This window comes from Euprymna scolopes, chromosome 30 (assembly GCF_053919585.1).
Source record: "Euprymna scolopes isolate OS-2025 chromosome 30, ASM5391958v1, whole genome shotgun sequence".
Taxonomy (NCBI): domain Eukaryota; kingdom Metazoa; phylum Mollusca; class Cephalopoda; order Sepiida; family Sepiolidae; genus Euprymna; species Euprymna scolopes.
In genome coordinates this window covers 53593501-53614041 of record NC_136511.1, presented here as the reverse complement: position 1 = coordinate 53614041, position 20541 = coordinate 53593501, and the positions used below count along the sequence as shown (strand labels likewise).

Here is a 20541-nt window from a genome sequence, read left to right as displayed (position 1 = left end):
TGCACCCTAAAATGTTTATTTTATATAAATTCATTAATTACAATTGGTGACTCTGAATTCAGAATCTGATGAAGCTCTGATGGAATATAGATCGCACATTTCAAATAACATCACTTAAAATAGCGATGGCAAACATTGTTAATTTAAGAAATCACAACTCCTGCAGTGCACGGACAATGCTCAAGGAATTACCGATGACAGTGGCGATCTAGAACATCCATGCGATACATAATGGAGGCCACAGCATCAGTTTCCACCATCAACAAAATTCCAGCCACACAAACTACTCACGGTTCTCAATGAGTTTGGGGGGGGGGTCTTTCTTTTCCAGTCCTCTTATAAAACGGTATAAGCTGGTGATTGACTTCCATAAAAATGGCAACACTTGCAACCACGGACCTTTTTTTTACAAACTAGCGACACTCGTCTCATTTAAATATAGATTTTTTTACCAATAATCGCTCAAAAACTGAAAATTAAACAAAACTTGTAGAATACTTACTGCAGCGCATTGGAGGCTATAGAATTGACGTCAAACATGTTCATAAGGTTTAAGCTAGCCAAGATTTCGTCGTTCCTGAAAAATAATTTTAAAAGATTTTGTAAAGTTAAATTTTATAAAATAGATGTTAAAATGGACAGAAACAAATACTTTTAAAGTATCATTACAAGTGAATAGTTATTAGCTTAGCAACCCTGATTTTAAACATAAATTAAATAACCGGACATCTGGCATTGCTCGGTCGTACGATATGTTTGAACATATTTCAAGTTATGCAGATTGCATATGTATTATAGAATCAATCCTCTAATGAATATTATATATTATGAGGTGTAATTTTCCCAGTGGACCAATTAGCAACAAAAAAATTAAATAAAAAAATTATGTAGTTCAAATTTCCTGTTTCTTTATGTCATCTGATATTTGGGCTTGACGATGAATGCCCTGGAAAAGTCACTTCTGATTAATGTTTAGTTTTAAAATATGCAAATGAAGAAATGATTTGTGGCAATTTTAAAAAAATGGTACCTTTTTTATTGTTGACTGAATTCATTAAAAAGAATGAAATTAAAATAAAATGAGGTATGCTCAGGCTTGAACACGGGATCATTCGATCTGTAGTTGAATGATCTGCCACTGAGCTATGTTTCTAGATATCAAATGTTTTTTCTAAGAAATTATTTGAGATTTTACTGTCTTCCTTACTGGTGCAACCTAAAATATTCCCCTGTAAAAGTTCTTTTGTCTTTTTTTGGATCGAATTTTTCGATTTACAATACTTATCAAATGAATTTCTGTATTTAAAAAAAAAAAAAAAAAAAAAAAAGGTTTGTGCGAAATTTGCAAAAAATAGGCAAAGCCAATTTGGGACGTATGAGGAAGGCACTCAGACTTATATAATAGTTGAGATATATATCTATAAAACCAATTTTATGCGAGGAAAATTTAGCTTGCACACTGAAAAATCATATACTTGAATTAAGAAAAAGTGGAAACTCACTGATACAAGAAGATTTTCGTTCCAATGTCAGGTTGTTCACAAGATGGAATGGTTACGCTTGAACAGTCAACCTGGTGAGGATGTAAAGAATTAAAATATAAATATGACAGTTGAAACATTTATATAAGCAAAATTTGTAACTCAAAAACTGAAATCTGTGACAGAAAAGGCAAGAGAGACATCAATTCTGCTGATTAATATTTTATTGGGACTTTTGAGAATATTGAAATCCTTGTTGTGGATAGTGTGTGTTTTGTTTTGTTTTGTTTTGACCTCTCCATTTCATCTTTTTTAACAGAAGAGATGTTGAAAGTCCATCTTTGCTCTACTGATACTTTTATGATGTGCTTGGCCGAGCTCCGATCCAGAGTCCCCTGTTAAACATTTACAGCAAATGCTCGCCTATCTACAACCATTAACAATTTTCCTCACTATCTGTGACTAAAATTAAAGAATTCCATGAGCAGAGTTTCTTTCCTAGAACTGGAACACAATACCATGTGTGCTTCCTAGCTGACTATAACATGGTCATTTTCAAATATAATGTAAATAAGTTCTTGTTAAGCCGTTCTCTTAAGTAATCTAGCCATTACTGATCACATTGTCTCATTTACCCACTTTTATTGACCATTATCCTAGAGCAGCCTTTCGGCCTTGATAAGCTATGATCCACCAAATAAAATATACATCTGTTAAGTAGTCAATATCAAGTGTAGAACTATGGATATTAAAAGTTTGCACAGTATTGATATTTAATTCTATTACAGAACTGTTTTCTGACTAAAAACAAAGCAGTATAAAAAAAATTCTTCTATATTTTAAGATTACAGCTGTTTCCTCTCATAGAAAAATGCAAGCATTAAAAGTATTATGGTTAAGCTTAAACATGGAAAAGTAAAGGACTAGTTAAAACTGGAAAAGAAAAGATATTCTAGTAAAAATATAAATTTATAACTTAAAATATTGGAGTATTAAGAATTGATTATATGTTATCAATTGAATTAAAAATTCTTAATGCAATATTTTAAATTATAAATTTATTTTTTTTTTACTAGAATATCTTGTCCTTTTCAGCTTTAACAACTAGTCCTTTACTTCTCCATGTTTAAAGCTTAACCAGATTACTTTTAATGCTCACATTTTTCTATTGTAATCTATGATTTGAAGGCTTCCATAAAATTCATTTGTTCTTTGTTTAATTTCAGTCTTATTTTTTTGCTCCCCCATAAACATGACATACACATGAAATAACAATTGCACTCGTCTGCTTTCAATAAAATACCCCCAATTATCTCCCTTTCATTCATTTCACTTGTTATTTCTCTTTTTGCAAGAGAAATGAATTGGTAGCAACAATAGCCGCTGAAGCGACGTGGTTGCTATGGAAACTAGTCAAAAAATGTCGCTCACCTTACCTTTTTACGATTTTGAACACTAAATCATAACTTTTGTTTCACTGAACAAAAATTGAAAATTTTTTCACAATATAGCAGAAGGTGATCTATAAACTGTAATAGTGGTTTGAAATTTGGTAAAAAAAAAAAAGAGTGGTGAAGTTTTAAACAGTTCTAAATGACTAAAACTGCCACACACACACATATATATATATATATATATATATATATATATATATATATATATAGTTATCACACACTAGCTGGATGCCCAGCGTTGCCCGGTTGTACAAAACATTTAAACATGTAACAAGATGCTTGACCACTAGTCACACTTGATCAAAATATCAGTCACGGTCTAACTTAGAACCAATTTAATTTTGGGATATCAAGGCAAAGGCTAAGCTCAGGGTTCCCAACCAGTACGTGGCTCACTAATTGGCCCGTATTGTAACCAATGAAGTTGGACATCTTATATAGCCCGAAAACGTTTTGTCAAAAGTTGACAGAATTTGATCTCCCGATTTTCAACCTTTGATGTTTTGATGTACGAATCTGATGTTCTTTGATAACAGCAATCGGTATAAAAATTTCAGCCTAATCAGAGGTTTACTTTGAGTTATCAACGTCTATCACAGCTTCGGAAATACTTTATACACTATTGGGAAATGAGATCTAGAAATTACTCTGGCTTATCGTTACATTGTCGGGCGGAGGTACGCAGCCTCACAACTAATTTATGTAGTTGTTCAATGTTTTGGTTTTTCATTTATTGGTGTACAACCTAGCGTTCACATCACTTGACCAATTGTCACCATATTTGATCAAAATATCAAATCATGGTCAAACTTAGAGCTAATTAAATTTTGAGATATTTATGTTTAGGTAAAGATTACTTTCGTCAATAACTCCATTTCCAGTCACCATATTATAGCCAAGGAATGTTCACTTCAACCTGCTGACACTTTTACTTTCTGCGCATGCCCAGATTCATTTCATTTCTTCAAGTCATTTAATATTAAATCTTTCTTACCTATCTCTCAATAGCTACATCTGTAGGAGATGTGGCTGGAGTGCTAAATGTCTTGGTTGCAATTCTAGCCGATGGCATCCAAGTCATATTTGTAAATTTTGAAATCACTACATTATTAGGTACAATATAATATTCAATAGAGAATTGGCTCTGTAATAATACCAAATCTGCATGAATTAAAATATATGTAAGCATATTAGGGTTTGTGTTCCTTGAGAAAAGCACTGGTTGAGTTTGAATAAAATTCATGTACAAAAATATATTTATAAATTTCAGACAAATGTATTTCAAAGAGTTACCTGTTTCCTACCTGACTACAACCTGCATGTCTTCAAGTCCAACATAAACAAATTCCTGATGAACCGCCCTCTTAAGACACTTTATCAAATCTCCAATACTAACGATTACTATGATACTATCCCATTGATTACTTACTGTACAGGCATAATAACCCTTATCCCTGAGTGGCTTCCGGGCCTTGATAAGTGATGACTACCTTGTAAAAACACTTCATCATCAGTATGTAAGACTGATGAAGTGCATCTTCGGAATATATTTATAAATTTCAATATAAATTTTAAAAATAAATGTTTATTTTGTAATAATGCGGTGATTTGGCTTCAAACGTATATAATACATATTTTATATGTAAGCATACTTTATGACCCAGCAACACCACCTGCTAGTACATATTAATTATTTAAACAATTTCTGAGCAAAAATATGTAAAAAAAAAAAAAAAAATAATAAAAATAAAGTACTTACAATACCAGCTCGGAAAGCATATTGGCCAAGAAAGTTAGCTGCTTTGTCATATTCATAAAAAAATTCAAAGCTGGCATCTCCTAAAGAAAAATAAAAAGGAAATATTAAAACTCCTCCATACTTATAATACGAGGTACGTTCCAAGTGTAATGCCTCCTATTTTTATTTATTCTACCCAAATGGATTAGAGGGGATTGCAGACTGCATTGTTATGATTGAATTCATGCATTCAGGACCTGAAAGCTTCGTTTCTTTGTTGCAGATATTGACAGTGTGGGATTCGAAGAAAGCAACCCCTGTCATGGATGTGTGTCAGAAGCAGAGATGCATCATTGAATTGCTAGCAAAAGTGCATTGAGAATGGTTGTGACTAGGAAAAAAATATAAATTCTGGAACACAAAAGGTTGCTTGTTTTAATGGTACCACTCCTGTCTTCATAGCTCTTCAACTTATTGAGTTCAAAAACAAAAAAATAGGAAGCTTTAGTTTTAGTAAATCCATTGTATTACACTTTATGCTCTGCTTGTCACTAAGGTCTTTGACAAACATTGGCGTTTCAGTGGGTTTACACCCAAGAAACAATATAAACCATATAAAGTTATACTGCATGATTGCCAAAGTGAATGTCAAAGAAATTTAAAAACAAACAATACCTGCATGCGAATTGTACATTATTCAATTATTTATTTCAATCAAAATGCAATTAAAAACGAAATTTAGGAAAAATAAAAGGTGCTTCTTTATCTGGTTACCAAGTTGCTATTTATGGAACAAACAGAAAATGGCAAATGTTGGGATTCAAAAGCAATAAAAAAAAAAAATAAAAAAAATAAAGGCAAACGAGATTAAAGTTCACATTATCGTGGTTGTGGCATTCACTCTGGATCAGTTGGGCCAGCTCTTTCCAACAAGTTCATCATGTCCCAAATACTGGCTGATCAGGCACGGCAATCTAAGGTCGCTTCCATTATGTGCAAGCCCAGAATCAGTTCAGTTTTCTGCTTCACTGTCATAAGCCAGCCTTTGAGTTGACACCGCAAAGTTCCTTTCAACCTGGTAGTGGTGCTAGGTCGATGACTTCATGGATAAAGTCACCTGCATGTTGTTGAATTGTATGGTAGAACCAGTGAAGGCATCTTGCAAGGATTTTGAGGGAATGGACTTTGTAGTGAGCACAAACTTTACTGCTGGAGAAAAATCTTGCAAAGAAGGAGGTTGTGATGGTCACTCACTTCAATCAGTCCACCACTCAGGTTAGAGTTGGGGTACGGTTAAAAGTTTCAGAAGCTTGTCAAAACATGGAGCCTCCCAAAGATGAGAGCCATTCATTTTAATTGATGCCAGACAGGGGTCAGAGCATTGATGATGAAAAGATAGAAGTTTAGTTTTAGATGCATTAACATTAAACAGTCACCCTTTTTTACCTATTGCACTACGCGCTCAAGATAAGAGGAGAGAGAATCAAAGAACCTGGTCGTTTACAGCCTTGGATGCGTTGCCATAGATAGTGTCACAAGCATAAATGTCTACGAATGATCTAAGGACACGATTTGGGAGATCATTGATGAAAATCAGGAAGTGTTAGGCTTAGGATGAAGCCCAAGATACTGTGAGCTGATTTCTACGCACCAATCACTAGTCTTATAAACCTATCAGAGAGAAATGATTTAATAATTAAGACATTTCCAGCTATACCATAGCTTGAGATCTTGTGAAGTAGACCTCTATGCCATGCCTTATCAAAGGCCCTTGGCATGTCAAGAGCAATTGCCCTAGAAACAAAGCCCCCATCGAGAGATTTGCTAATCCTGCATGATAAGTTAGCACATCTGTAGATCTAGCAGAACAGAAACCATATTGCATGTCACAGAGGCAGTTATTTTTGTTGAATCGTTTGACCAATCTGTTTAACAGATTCCAGCAACTTACTCATGTACAGGAGACTGGTTGGTCTGTACCGAGAGGGAGATTACTGATCACCTGAGTTTTTTTTTTAAGTACGAGGCAGACTGATGAAGTTTTCCAGAGTGTTGAGAAGCCGTAAGACAGCATTTAAACAGCTTTGTAAGTATGAGCTAATTCTGGTAGAAGCTTTTTGAGCACTATAATTGGAATGCCCTCAAGGCTAGTTGCATTACTAGAATCAAGGTTTTTGTTTAGCTTGGCAACATCAGATATTTGTATGTTGCATAGCATGTTCTCAGTCACAAAAGGAAATATGAGAGATTGGTGACCCTGATTAGCTGCAAAGTTCTTGGCAAAGAGTTGGCTTTGATGCTGATGAGATTACCTCAGGTCTATTGATGATAGTTGGGATAGGACATTTCTGTTCAGGACCCTGTTATTTGCCAAACTGGTGTGAACCAAACCACTGCTCAGCTACTTTGGTCTGAACAGATTAAGCATACAACTCTACATTCTTTATTACTCTTTTATAGTGGTTGTTCGTGAACATAAAACATGTCTATGGCTATTCCAAATATTTATTTATTAATTATATATTATAGTTTTCCAATAAATATTTGTTGCAATATTTTGGATGTATAATGGGGTATGATCCCACACAGTCGGACGATTCTATTTATAAATGATGCTGCTAGGAACTGACGAATCCAATTTATTCACGTTCTGCTACCAACCAATCAGAATTGCTTCATAAATATTAAACCTTTTCTGTACCAATTTCACATGTCCCCCCCCACCGTCTCGACACGGTAAGAATATTTTGCTCTGTGGAACTGTCTACTGCAAACAAGTCACCTCTCAGGACTTGTGTGTAACAACGAACACTGAAACTGTTCTGAAACTGAACACAAATCATCAGATGAGGAAGTGATAATTACTGCTGGTCAGAAGATTCGAACATAGTTAATAAAGCCAACCTTGTGTCTTTTCCCTCGGCCACTGGCAATTAACCTTTAATTGGAAATAAATTCAGATACTTATGAAGCTGTGTAAGCGGACGGTCATAATTAACAGCCATGAGAATATTTTACGATCAGAATACTTAGAATGATGCGTGTATGCTAATCGACTGCTCTTTTACTCAATTTACTAAATAAGGTTCAACTTTATTCGCTTAAAGCGGGGTTATAACTAATATTTTCTCAAATATTAATAATGTTTATAACTACGGAGACTAGTGTTTCATGCTTACGCAATCATCAGTGTAGGAATCGGATTGATGCTGATAATTTTGAAGACTAACAGTACACATCCATCATATTCTCACAATTTTTCTCTATACAATGCAGGCCATGAATTCTTATTGGCCAAGTTTCACTTCCATACAAAATCATACTACGTGCACATCTGACAGACTCTTTCCTTTGTTGACAGTTAATTTTCTTGGGCTGCAATAGTTTTGGAGCCTGTACATGTAATATTTTAACACTTACGTATATGGACGAAATAGTAGAGCATCTTTAATCCTTTTGAAGCTTCAAATGCTGAAATGTCTTCGACTTTGATGACATGTTGAAAATTCACAGGTAATTTGGCATCAACCGGCTGAGGAGGACACAAAATAATGGCAAAGAAGCATACCACTGCTATGCCTCGTAACACTTGAGGTGCCATAAGTTCAGTTCCTTAGTCTTCCACACATTCCTGTAATAAATACATGAGATTTTATCACAGTGGAATAAAAAGAAATTATAAAAGAACCATGATTTGCTCCAGGTTTCTTTTATAGATTTATTTTTGGTTTTACAATATGCACTAACATTACATGAGTTTCTCTAGATAGTTGTCACTACCTGCAAGAACTTCAGAGTATTGTCCATCTTTTTTCAAATGACTACCACAAAAAAAAAAAAAAAAAAAAAAAAAAAAATGGCAGCTTTCTAAAGATATAGTGTTCTCTGGTGTGAGAACTACACTTTATCTAAATCCTTCACCTGGACAACGCCGAGTAAATCTACATAATGTAATATATGTAATGGAATTATTTTGTTTAACGCCGTATCAGTATTTTCAGTCAATTCTGGCGATTATTTTTCTTTTTAAACAAATGTTGACTATATTGAAGTGGTTTGCTCCATAAGCAAATTTTAGCGACTAGTTTTGCGTGATTTTCCAAGCAGTGACAGGGCAAATTGATCCACCGTATTAGTGCATTGTTTGACTTTAGAGTTTTGTTTTTCATGTTTCTACAGAATTTGAACTGAATAAAACCAACTTCTGAAGTAAGGGTTAGTTTAGGGCATTAATTAGAGACAAACCGAAGTAGTAGTCAAGAATCAAATAACTTTGGAATCTTTATAATGTACAAAGAAAAAAAAACAAAACACCTATTTATTGTCACCGACATTTATTAAGTGTATTCCTATCAGTACAGAGTTCCATTTTCGAGTTTCAAGCAATTATTGAGACTCCGAAGATGACTGTCATACCAGCCATCTGGTTGCCATTATTAACTTAGAACTCTATACTAAAGCATTGATAAACGCTTTAAAATAAGTTAAAATGCCAAAAACTTATTCAGGTAGGAAGAGTAACTTATTTTGCCTTTGATGATTAAGAAGAATAGGCGACTCGAAGTTTGCAGAAAATAGTGGCAGATAAAATTAGATAATTTAGCAGAGAAGCCAACAAACAACTTTACAATATATATATATATTATAATATATATTATAGTGTGTGTGTGTGTGTGTGTGTGTGTGTGTGTGTGAGTGTGAGTGTGTGTGTGTGTGTGTTTATTCCGAAAGATGTCCTTAAGAAGTGGAGGCTGGGGTGTTTGGCATTTATGTCAACAGTAACTATGAACCAGCATAGGCATAGCAAAATTAAGTGTATTTTCCAAGGGATAATTTGGGACGCTGAAATTCAGTAGAACAAGAATATTAAATGAAAAAATATGAAAAGGAAACAAATCAGCGAGCAAACAACCTAAATGAGGTTAGTCCTGGAAAAAAAAAAGATAATTAGAACTGATATTGTTCTGATACATAATACCAACATCTAGTTTTTACTCTTCGTTTAATAAAATAAAAAAATAAAATAAAAATAAAATAAAATTGTACAACTATCGTCGCGTTTTCAGTTTTTGTAATGTAAAAAACTAAATGTTGGGGTTATTAATAAGTTTTGTTACATTAAAAAAAAAAAAAAAAAAAAAAGTCGCCGCCGCAGCTTTAAAAGTTTCATCCGTGTTTTATTAAAGAGTTTCACTTTTCGTATTATTTAAGGTTAAAAACTAATTTCTTAAAAACCTTATTTACTTTTTAATAAAGAAAAAAAATGTTGCCGCACTTTTTAAAAAATGTTTTCATCTAAATGAAAACGTGGGTTCGTTGGTTTTCTCTTAATAGTCGCGCAAAGATTAAATTGAGTTTGTATTACTGTACACAGATTCGAAAAAGTTGTCAAAAAACAAATATATAAATAAATGTTATCAAAGGCAAGATAAGTTACTTTTCTACCAAACTGGATATAATTTTCGTGTTCTTATTCAATTTAACAAGTTTATTCAGCTCGAAAAGCATACAGTGTTTACCGATGTATTGGAAAATTCAAGATGGCGGCCGATTCTCTCTAACACGGTAAGTTTGGAAAAAGGTGTAATAAATAAAAAAAAAACGGTTAAAATACTGTTAAAAACTCGCTCAATATATGTTACCGTGACATCGGTTGACATATTCGGCGAGTTTAATAGTATTTTGTATAGTTTTTTATTTATAACACCTTTTCCCAAACTTACGGTGTTAAAGAGGGTGTGAGACGCCATCTTTAAGTTTCCAATACATCGGTAAACACTGTTTTTCGAGCTGAATAAATATGTTACATTGAATAAAAACACAAAAAATATATCCAGTTAGGTAGAAAAGTAACTTATCTTGCCTTTGATAACATTTGTTATATATTTGTTTTTTTGACAACTTTTTCGAATCTATGTGTACAGTAATACAAACCCACTAAATTTTGTATTATTAACGTTATCAACTTTGTTAGATTAAAAAAAAAAAAAAAAATCGTCGCAGCTTTTCTTTTAACATTTTGATTTTAAAAATATTGCGTCCTAAATTAGATAAAAAAAAAAAAAAAATGAACGGATCTTAGTAAATGAGTTGTCTCCCTCTGCGGTGCCGCTTTTTTTCTTAATTAAAAATGTAAATGTTATGGTAAGGTTTTTAAGGAAAGTCTTTATCCTTAAAGAAAAAAAAAATACCAAGAATGAAACTAATAAAACAAGGATGATACTTAAAGCTGCGGCGACTTTTTTTTTTTTTTTTTACTGTAACAAATCTTATACGAGTGGCATGCAATAAGTAATGCCCCTGACCCACTCCCAGTTGTCTGATCTAGCTGAAATTTTGCATGCGCAATGATTTATATCTCTACGGGTTATGTGGCAAATTACAGCTCTGAACTAATCGTGGTTTCTGTTTTACAGGTGTTTGAACTGAGTCAGGTGTGAAATGGAGTCGGTTGAATGTTGAGCAGTGCGGTTTTTGTATTTGAAAAGACGCACACCACAGGAGATTTTTGATGAAATGAAAGAAACTTATGGTGATAATGCCCCATCATATGACCTTGTAAAACGCTGGCATCGTGAATTCAAACATGGCCGGAAGGCTCCCAGACCTGGTCGCCCCCCCCCCCTTCTGCCATTGATGAGGCATTTGTTTGTCAGTCAAGTTGAGGCTGCCATTTTGGAAGATTGGCGCATTACTATTCACTAAATAGCATAAGATGTCAAAATTAGTACAGGGTCTGTGGAAACTATCATTCATGACCATTTGCATATGCATAAGGTGTCTGCCAGATGGATTCCCAGGTTGCTCACACTATTCCAGAAGCGAGAACGCGTTGAGTGCTCGAGGATGAATTTGGAGATGTGCCAAGAAGACGAGTCAAAGCTTTTCAAAAGACTGATTACACAGGATGAAACCTGGGGCCATCACTATGATCCAGAGACTAAAGCCCAGTCAATGCAGTGGAAGTACTTGGAATAATCACCTCCAAAGAAGGCAAGGGTGCAGCCTTCCGCTGGCAAGGTCATGCTCATAGTCTTCTGGGACCAGGATGGAGTAGTGATGACAGATTTCCTGGCAAAGGGTACCACAATTACAGGAGCCTATTATGCTTCACTTTTGAGGAAATTAAGGAAAGCTATCAAAATCGAGAGGTAGGGCAGCTAAGGTACCCTCCTCCTGCAGGACAACGCTCCGGGCCACAACTCGAATGTCGTCAGATCAGAAGCACGGGTGTGTGGTTATGAAATCCTTCCCCATCCTCCCTACTCTCCTGACCTTGCACCCTCCGATTTTCACCTCTTCCCAGCCATGAAGTTGCTTTTGAAAGGAAAGTGTTTCCCAGATGATGCAGCCTTAATTTCTGAAGTCACGTCATGGTTGGAGGAACAACCTGGGGTGTTCCACAAAAACGGTCTCCAGAGCTGCATCAAACAATAGGAGAAATGAATAACTCTGGGTGATTCCTATGTAGAGAAAGACTAATAACTGTGCCAAGTTTCGTTGCTCTACTGCTATGGGAAGTGGGCCAGGGGCGTTACTTATTGCACGCCTTTTGTATTAACACCAACATCTAGTTTTTAACATTTCAAAAAAATTGAAAATGTGACAATAATTGTAATAATTTTCTACGACTTAAGAGATTAAATGCGACGATAAGAAATATTTTTTCAAACAAAACGTTTTAATAAAGAAAAAATTTTTTTAAAAATAAGGGAGGCTCCAATGCCTAGAAGAGGGGGTAGAGGTCCTAGAAGGTCGGTACTACCCTGGGGCGTTTTTTGACTGCTATTTTACGTTTTTACAGGGAGAATTGGTGGCTGGCTGGCCCTTGATTATATATTGAACAAGCCTTGGGCCAGGTTGTCATTTTGTAGTCATTCGGTCAACGCCACTTCATTTGAGTTCTGAGGGGTGCCAACGTTGTCAGTGTTACTGTTCTGCGGTGTTCCCTGTCTGACAGGAGTTTTCTTATACTGCGGTTAAAGGGTTACATGACGAGGTAGGTTGCTAGCAGTACCTCGATGAGAACTTTATCTTTTACTCGTTGCTTGCCGACGTATATGCATTTACCAAGTCTGGTGCGAGGTATGCTGCGGACGGGGTCCTCTGCGGAATGCAAGGGTAGTTAGTTCCTTTCGGAGCTAGTCCATCTCACCAGAGAGTCAATGCGTCGTATTTTTTCAACTATCAGTTAACCTACTCCAGATTTGGGGGTCGTGAAATAACGACCATTTTGCAACCTTTAAACCGGACCCATCTCGGATTATCCAGCCCTACTATGATTGGAATTAAATTTTTGACAGCGTCGACACAGATGAAAATACGAAAAAGGTTGCAGCTTTTTTTTTTTTTTTTTTTTTTTTTTTTTTTTTAAATAAATCGCAGGTTTCGTAATGTTAAAAACTAGATGGAATTATAAGCTTTGTTATAGCATTAAATAAATAAAAAAATTTAAAAAAAAACGGTCGCAGATTTCAAAGTTTCATTCTTGGTATTTTTTTTTTTACACCACAACAGAACACCGACCACTCTTGTTTTTAGGGATATTCAAGGTCGCTGACAACGAATCTGATAATCAAACCTGCCGCAAATTTACCGTTTGCATGGTATGAACCCCTAGACCTTGGGACGATAAAAAAATTAAAAATAAAATAAAAAAGTTGTATTATGCATTGTATTCTTTGGCGGCCACTTTTTTTTTGGGGGGGGCCAAAGAATACAACACAAAATACAACTTTTATATTTCGATAAATACTTATTTCTGCAAGATTTTAATGCGATTTTCGTATTCAGCATAGTCGAACGTCATTTATAAGAAAATGTTTGAGGTGGAGGTGGACCTAATCTAAAAATTTACCCTTTTTAATTAAGAAAAAAGTCGAATTTTAAAAACTGTTTTCATAATGAAAATATCGTGGGTTCGTTAGTTTTCTCTTAATAGTCGCGTAGAGACTACATTTTATATTAGTAATGGTATCAACTTTGTTAAAATTAAAAATTCGTCGCAGCTTTCTTTTAATGTTTTGATTAAAAAAAAAAAAAATGAACGAATTTTTTTAGTAAACGAAAATTGTCTCCCTCTGCAGTGGCAAATTGTAAAACAGTGCCAATAAATTAATGCGGTGGATTAATTTGTCCTACGAGATAACTAATCAATAAAATTAGTAAACCATTTTGAGAGCTAATCGCTTCAATATAACAATAACAAAAAATATTTGTAAGCAAATAATTAGAGCACGTTATAACCAATATGTGGATTGAGAGTGGGTTCATACTCCCCACCTACGTATGTTACAGATTAGATAACCGGGCAACGCTGGATAATTAAGAAAATACGATTTTTATTCATATATCGCGCACGACATTTTTGCATAAGAAAATTAATGCAAAACGAATATATTTTTAAATCTAAAAATAAATTGATGTTAAAACTTTTTGGTATTATCACAGTTTATAAACCGTGCTGAAATATTAAAGTTATTATTTAGAAACCCATTCTTAACATGCGGAGGAGGGAGCTTTGTTAACTATTCTGTACTTTCACCTACCAATTTAATAAACAAAAGATACCGTAAAAATTTAATTCAACTTGAAAATTCTATCGAAATAAAAATGGGACGGTCGGCAAACTGCAAAAGTGCCAACTTTTCTTCTCACCTCAATTAAATTGACAATATTGTTTTAAATTTGATTAAAGACGGGAGGAGGAGGGAACCTGTTGTTTCATCTCGCGTAGAAAAAAAAAAATGGATGCTTTCTTTTAAATTAATTATTTCTATCCCCGTCTTTCTGTCAACAGCAAAGCATATTCGCAAAAACCGACAGCTATTACTTCGCCGCTTAAAAATAAATAAAGTGATTAAACTTTACTTACGATGATTGCGTCTTCGCAGCTGGACGGTTTACACAATTTCCCGCACGCAACGAAACAAACAAGTGCGTTAGTAAACACGAGTGGGAGGAAGCGGGGGAAGAGCAATATATAACCAAACATCGAGAGTAATCTAACCTTATTTATGATGGCTGCCGAGAGGCGGCGCTAGTAGTCACATCCTACATTAGGTTAATAATGACGGATTGGACGTCGCTGTTGCTTAGCAACGAACAAGAACTCTTTCTTTCTTTCTATTTCCCACGCAATCTCTTTAAAAAGAATCAGTTATTAATACAGTGAGATCAATAATAAAAAAATAATAATAATAAGAGAATGTGAGTGAGTATTATGGCTATTCGACGTTCCACGTGCTTTACATAAAAAAGCGCTTGCGTAAATTGGTAAAACCAAAGTATTTCTTTTTTTTATTTTTTTTTATTTTAGTACTGTTCACCCCCAAACAAGACATATTGCTAATGCTACGTGGACGTAAGGAGCTACCATTTGGGACCATGTTTAGGAGAGATGAGCAAGATGTTAGTTTACATTACATTTAAACATCTGCACGTCAGTACAGTCAGGGAAGCACTGAAGCAGGTAGCAGGAACAGTATTCCAAAGCCTAGCTCTCCGAGGGAAGAACCCGTTAGACTATGAGGTTTTCCGTCATCTAGGGACCTCTACTGTGAAGGGGTGGGATTTTGTTGCTAAATGGGTTTGTCGAGGGTGTGTATGTCGAGAGGTACAAATGAAATGAGTTCATCAGAGCATACTCCGTTAAAATACTTGTAAAACAAATGTACAGCGATGCAACATTGCGGTCATGGGACAGAGGTTGGAGCTCAGTTGACAATGTGGGAGCAATTAGATTGGATGCTCTTTTTTAGACCTAATCCAAGAAGGGGATCATGTACCAGCCCAGATGTGGCAACAATACTCCATGCATAGGTGAATGGTGGCTTTGTAAAGGTATAGGATACTCTAAGGTGTAAATAATTTTCTAGCATGGTAGTAGAGGGAGACCACCTTCTTTGCAGCAGCCTTTGCAATGTCCTCAATGTATTTGTTCCAGTTCTTGTTGCCTGTGAATGTTAAGCCGAGAATTTGAAGTAAGAACTCCCAGGTGGGGTGATATTAGTCATGGTGTCATGATGAGAGACCAGATCAACAGAGAGTCATCACTGTTACGACGGTGAACATTTGAAATGGCGGGTGTCGCCAGTATTATGATGTTGATGAGATTACGTTTTTCTAATTCCTTGACGTAAACAAACATTAAAAAGTGGTGCAGTGGATAGAGACGTTGAATCTCTACGGTTCCAGGTGAGAATTGTCTGAAGATAACGGTTTCAATCCTACCCAAAACCGTCCGGAGACTTACTTAGCAAAAAAAAAAAAAAAAAAAAAAAAAAAAACGAGGTGACACGACAACAACTATGGAAGGCAGTAATTGCTGAAAATGCAGTTAGGAGATTTGGAGTTCCTATCCTGTCATGGTTACCACCTGACGAAGGCCAGAGGAATAGTTGGCCGAAACGTCATGAAACAACAACTAAGAGAAATGAGGAGAATATTCCGCAATAAATAAATTAATAAATGATACTCATCTCAATAATGAATTTCAATTAAATAATGGTCCTGGATTTGACCTTAAACTATATCCAATAGTGAGGCCCCAGCTTGTGGACTTTGGGGAGTGTGGAGCCACCCTTTAATTGCCATTGCTCCCAGGTCCACTTTGACCCAGAGTGGTAGTACCTGTTAGGGTCCCAACTATGGGTTAAATAGAAACCGACTTGAAAACAACAAATATAGTCTATTAAAAAAATTTTCTTCAAAATGTTTGGATTCGACATTAAATAACCTGAAAAGGGTTGATATGCCGTAAAACAAAAACAACCAATCCAATTCAATAATATACGCATTTTTATTATTGTCATATTTTTTAGGTGCGTGCCGATGCAACACACAAGTCAAGAAAGTAGTAAATGAATATATGGTCGGAAGTTTGTGAGAATGTGAAAATGACCTGGAAAGAAATGTTCTGGCACAAAGACAATGTTTGTAACAGTATGTCTAGCCACTAGGACTTTACATATATTTTTTAAACTAGTCTGACAGGATTTGAATTAAAATGTGTAATGGAAAACAAGTGAGAGAAATCTTTCTTTGACTGAGGCAGAATTTCATTTTTGCAGGCAAAATGTTTCTTTCTTTTTTCTTCATGAAAAGGAAAAAAAAATTCTTTTAGTTTTAAACAATTCTATGAATATATCTGATGCAACACAAAGTTATATATGTTTTTCATTGGTAATTAATCCAGGGAGATTTATAAGCTTCAGGTGCAAGGCGCGCAAAATCATAATAATGGTTTAACATCACAAGACGGAGCGAGCAGTCGTGGTGCTGGTCTGCATTGTAAGGGAAGTCTGACTCGACTGGTTGGGTTTCGCACGCAGTGCGAAAGCTGTCAGTAAAATATTTGGGAAATTTGCTTTCTTTGAAGGCCGATTGGACGAAAAGTCAACACCTTTGTCACATAGGGTGCTTTGAAATACGTTCGCGACAATTACCAAGTTTCAGTTTTTATACCCGCGTAATTTGCATGGGCGTAGATAACAAATGTACACACGACAGGAACGCTCCTTGTCCCATCACTCAAATGTCTGTGGTGAGTCGCTACAATGGCTATCGGTGGTTGAGGGCTTCTGTAGCTAGGAAAGCAGCTCAGTCTTAGTAGCATCAAATGTTACCATCCATTTATGGCCGCATTTCACTACAGACTAGAGGTTGTTTTGCTAAGGATTCTGCCATTGCCTTAGATCTGTGTACATCTGCTTTTCCCTGTTATAAAGCCTTGTATCATCGGCAAACATACCCATCTCAGACACAATGTTATCAGGGAGGTTGTTTATGAATATCAGGAATAATAGAGGTTTCAGGATCGACCACTTTAATATTATGCTGTTTGGATGTATGCCTATCAAGGACAGCCTGTATTTTCCTCTAGTCTAAGAAGGATCTAATTATACTTAGCATTCGTCCTGTAATGCCATATGATTTAATGTTTATTAGGAGTTCTTCATACCAGACTTTATCAAAAGCTTTGGATATATCAAGAGCTACAGCTATGGCTTAACCTGCCTTATCCAGTTCATGTGAAAACATTATTACATAGTTACGTATCATGTCGAAATTCGTATAAATTCCAAAAAGTACGAAAAATTACCCAGTAGAAAAATAATTACAATATAAAATTCATCGAGTTTTATTGCATGTTTTAATGTGGTAGAACTGTATGACCAATTCAGTATGGCAAACTGACTTATCTTCCTTGACTTAAATTGTCTTAAATTAAAGGTTTGTTATTTTTAAACAAAATTTGTCAGAATTTAAGCTTGGATGATTTGTTTTTGTAAAAAATACATCTCACACATCTTCAACTGGATCATTTTTCGTAATTTTATAAATTTATACTAATTTTGACATGAGTGGTCAGTACATGATAATGTTTTCACCTGAAATGTGGTGGTTTAAAACATCTGTAATCTACACAAGCACGTATAAAACAATAAATGTATTCAATAAATACATAATTTAACAGAATAAAATCTGAATAAGATACGTTTGAAAGCCAAATCACAACACAATAATACGAAAATAAACAAATATTTTACTTGGGGTTTGTGTTCCTTGATAGAAGCGCTGGTTGAGTTTGAATAAAATAAAGACGTATTAGATACGTTTGAAGCCAAAACAACGCATTATTACGAAATAAACAAATATTTATTTTGTTTGAAATTCATATTGAAATTTATAAAAATATTTCGAAGATACACTTCATCATCAGTATGTCTTTCTTTTTTTTTTGCCATATTGTTGTTGGAGCATAGAATCAGTAGAAGTCCGTCTGTTGTTTTTACAGTAGTCTTTTCAAACAAAATAAATATCTGTTTATTTTGTAATAATGCGTTATTTTGCTTCAAACGTATTTAATATGTATTTATCTTATTCAAACTCAACCAGCGCTTTTATCAAGGAACACAAACCCTTATGTGAATGCCACATGACAATGTATTGTTCCAACATTTGAAAAGATTACCATATAAACAACAAACGGACTTCTACTGATTCTATGCTCCAACAGCAACATGACAAAAAAGAAAGAAAGAAAGACATACTGAAGATGAAGTTTTACTTTGAAATATATTTATGAATTTCAATATAAATTTCAAACAGAATAAATATCTGTTTATTTCGTTTGAAATTTATAAATATATTTCAAAGATACACTTCATCATCAGTATGTGTTTCTTTCTTTCTTTTTTTTTTTGTCATATTGCTGTTGGAGCATAGAATCAGTAGAACCAACAACAACATGGCAAAAAGAAAGACATACTGATGATGAAGTGTATCTTCGAAATATTTTTATAAATTTCAATATGAATTTCAAACAAAATAAATATATGTTTATTTTGTAATAATGCGTTGTTTTGGCTTCAAACGTATCTAATACATATTTATTTTATTCAAATATTTTACTTGTTTGAAATTTATAATTTAAATATTTCGGATTCTAACTCAATCCTCAGAATTTTGTAAATATTTTCTTTCTTCTTTCTTGCCATGTTGTTAAGTTGGAGAAAGAAAAATCAGTTAGCACATAATTTAGCATTTAAAAAAAAATTGGATACTATATTTTATTTAAAAGGTTACGAAAGATTTTTTTAACCGCCAGATTTAAATTGTTTAAAAATAAGATGGTTTTGTGCAATGATTAGGTACTAAGATATGAAACAATATGTGCTCTAATTAAAAACACCATTACGTAATAATGCTCCATGTCGAAATTAGTAAAAATTCAAAAATTACGGAAAATAGTTGAGTAGAAAATCTACCAGAACTATGTTTTTAGAAAAAAACAAACAAAAATACAACAAACAAACAAACAAACAAACAAAAATCAAACAAACAAAAGAAACGTTCATGAAAAACACTCGTCTAGCTGAAACCACTATTAATAATTCCCACCCACCCACTCTTTATCTGTGCCTAAACCTAAACGTAGATTCCATGAACAAAGTTTCTTTCTTAAAACTGCATGCATGTGGAACACTCTTCGTTTTGCCTGCTTTCTAACTGACTACAATTTGGTAGTCTTCAAGTCCAACATAAACAAATTCGTGATCAATCGTCCCCTTAAGTAATCGAATTTACCAAATTTTCATTACTAACGATTACTGCAATATTATCCCATTGACTACTGTACACTCAATAACTTTTATCCTCGAGTGGCCTCTGAGTCTTGGTAAGTGGTGATTCCTATGAAAAAAAAATTTTTATTATATATTGTCAGCAATTTTTAAAAATCTATTCAGCTATAAAAGTGAAATTGTGTGGGGGGGGAAGTGTACATTTCCCTACCAAACTACTCTGTCAATTTTCAGTCTACAGACTCGAGATTTGACATAAGGTATATTGAAATTTGGGAAAATCTTTTTAATCGGTTTTTCGGCCAGAAATTTGGCTGTCAAGGGGTCAAAGTTCAACGATTTTACCTTGGAAAACTTTACCAAACTCCTCCGATAATTGTGGGTCTAAACACTTGAAATTTTACATGGACATAGATCAAACTTTTTAATTAGATTTGAGACCAAAACAGCAAATGTTAAGGGGTCAAAAAAGAAATTTGACCTCCGAGTCTCTACCAAATCACTCAGCGAATTTGTGGTCTAAACATTTGAAATTTTACATAAAGTGTATTCAGACATAGGGCAAGCTTTTTAATCGTTTTTTTCCTGTAAATTTGGCTATATAGAAAATTAACTGATGCCGGATAAAAATTTACTTTAATATATTTAGTGAATCGTAAAATGTTCAAAGACATGGAACACATTAGAACCTATTTCTTTATTCAATTGGATTTCGAACATTTACACATTTTTACGCCAGAGGGAATAGAAAGTCCGGTACAAGAAGAAAATTTTTCAAGAAA

General features: G+C 34.4%; 1 protein-coding gene across 1 annotated transcript in view; it reads right to left on the bottom strand.

Annotated features, from left to right (window-relative positions):
- LOC145254808 (thioredoxin domain-containing protein 16-like) overlaps positions 1–14705 on the bottom strand; it is a 59690-nt gene extending 44985 nt beyond the window's left edge. Inside the window, exons 1-5 of the mRNA XM_080113618.1 lie at positions 14548–14705; positions 8094–8304; positions 4695–4774; positions 1503–1573; positions 503–577 (exon numbers count right to left, since the gene is read on the bottom strand). Coding sequence (XP_079969744.1) covers positions 503–577; positions 1503–1573; positions 4695–4774; positions 8094–8274 — 407 coding nt within the window. The 5' untranslated portion in view covers positions 8275–8304; positions 14548–14705. The remainder of the gene's footprint in view (positions 1–502; positions 578–1502; positions 1574–4694; positions 4775–8093; positions 8305–14547) is intronic.
- Between the last annotated feature and the right edge of the window lie 5836 nt (positions 14706–20541).